Genomic DNA, 1,429 nt, shown 5'->3' with positions numbered 1-1,429 from the left:
CGGGGGCCGGGCTGAAGACGGGGAGCGAGCGGCAGCTGCCGGGCGTCTCCGGACCCCTGGGCAGCACTTGTCCGGGAGGAGGCGGCGTCTTGCTCCCGCCGCTTGTCACCTCGCTGTTGCTATTCATCATCACCAAGCTATTGAGCGCATAGCAGTACACGGCCATAGTAGTCAGCCGGGGAGCACAGGGGGGCCGTCGCCACTGCCGCCTCGGCGCTCAGGCTCTGCGGGGCTCTCTGCACGACGGGAGCAGCAGCATGGCCAGCAGGAGAACGGGGAGCTGGGCTGGCCCTGCTGGCCCGCAGCTCCATAAAACGGCACGGCTGAGAAGAGAAAAGCAGTGAGAGTAGTTCTGTGCCCTCCCTCAGCTCACCATGCAGCTGGGCACACGGCGTGCCAGACTCTTCCCTTCCCTCCCACCTGCATGCACGCCCAGTGTGCCACCCGTGGGGACACGGGCCAGCCACCAGAAGGATCTGAGGGAAAGGGAAGTCAGGTTTGCGGCTGTTTCCCCTCTTCCCTGCCTTCCCTGCCCGCTCTCTAGGTTGCCTGTCGACACGGCTGCAGCAGCAGTGTCCAAGAGGACACACAGCCAGCACCCATTCCCACAACAGAATAAGAGAATTACAGCGAACTGGTGTGAACTGAAAGTTGGCAGCTTTCAAGTGCTCGCCCCAAAACCTGGCATTTTCTAAAGGAAGATAAAAAACTCCAAACAACTTAAATTTGCCACCCTTCAGTCTGTCACCTATAGCAAGACCAAGTCTCAGGAATGGATTTATGTTATATGATACATGGGACGTCTCCCTGCTTGCACTGTTTTGTATGGTACAGGGTCACTTCTCCAATTAGTCCCGTAAGTTACCATGTACAACAAGAGGACTTTGCACATCTCCATGAACGCCCTGGCTAAATGTGCCTTCCCTGTGCATATCTGCTGTGCGGGACATTGCAGCCTGCAAATGCCTCCAAGTCACAGCCTGGAAGCCCACAAGCAGAGATGTGCAGTGCTGTTTGTTGTGGCGAGTGTGTGACTGCGTACACACGTGAGAGAGGCTCTGCTTTCGGAAGTGGCTCTCTGTGCCCCTGTGCATGTCAGTGTGCTTTCCATCATCTCCTGTTTGCTCCATGTGCCCTGGAGCTGCAGCCCCCATCCCATGCCGGGGCATGGGCGCTCCTGAGATCTGCACAAACACACTGCCCACATGAGAGTACAAACTTGTTTACACACAGTGCGCTAACTCTGGCTATGGGTGTACACGCCTCTGGAAGCACTCGTGTGCGATGCTATCAGCGGTATCCCTGGGAGGCTCCTGGCAGGTAAATGTCCTCAAGTCCAAGCGCAGCCCCAGCTGATGGTGTGAGCACAGGGCTTCCCATCCCTCCAGGCACTGCTTGCAGGCAGTGCGAGGCTCAGCAGAGCCCGGGC

General features: G+C 57.9%; 1 protein-coding gene across 1 annotated transcript in view; it reads right to left on the bottom strand.

The window, feature by feature from the left end:
• Positions 1–341, bottom strand: part of ITPKB (inositol-trisphosphate 3-kinase B) — a 62,800-nt gene extending 62,459 nt beyond the window's left edge. The window contains 2 exon segments of the mRNA XM_031061947.1: positions 1–7; positions 10–341. The exon segment at positions 1–7 is cut by the window's left edge and continues 706 nt beyond it. Coding sequence (XP_030917807.1) covers positions 1–7; positions 10–166 — 164 coding nt within the window. The 5' untranslated portion in view covers positions 167–341.
• Between the last annotated feature and the right edge of the window lie 1,088 nt (positions 342–1,429).

The sequence above is a fragment of the Geospiza fortis genome, unplaced genomic scaffold (assembly GCF_000277835.1).
Source record: "Geospiza fortis unplaced genomic scaffold, GeoFor_1.0 scaffold88, whole genome shotgun sequence".
Lineage (NCBI taxonomy): Eukaryota > Metazoa > Chordata > Aves > Passeriformes > Thraupidae > Geospiza > Geospiza fortis.
The sequence above is the reverse complement of the archived record's forward strand: the minus strand, read 5'-3'. Positions and strand labels throughout refer to the sequence as shown.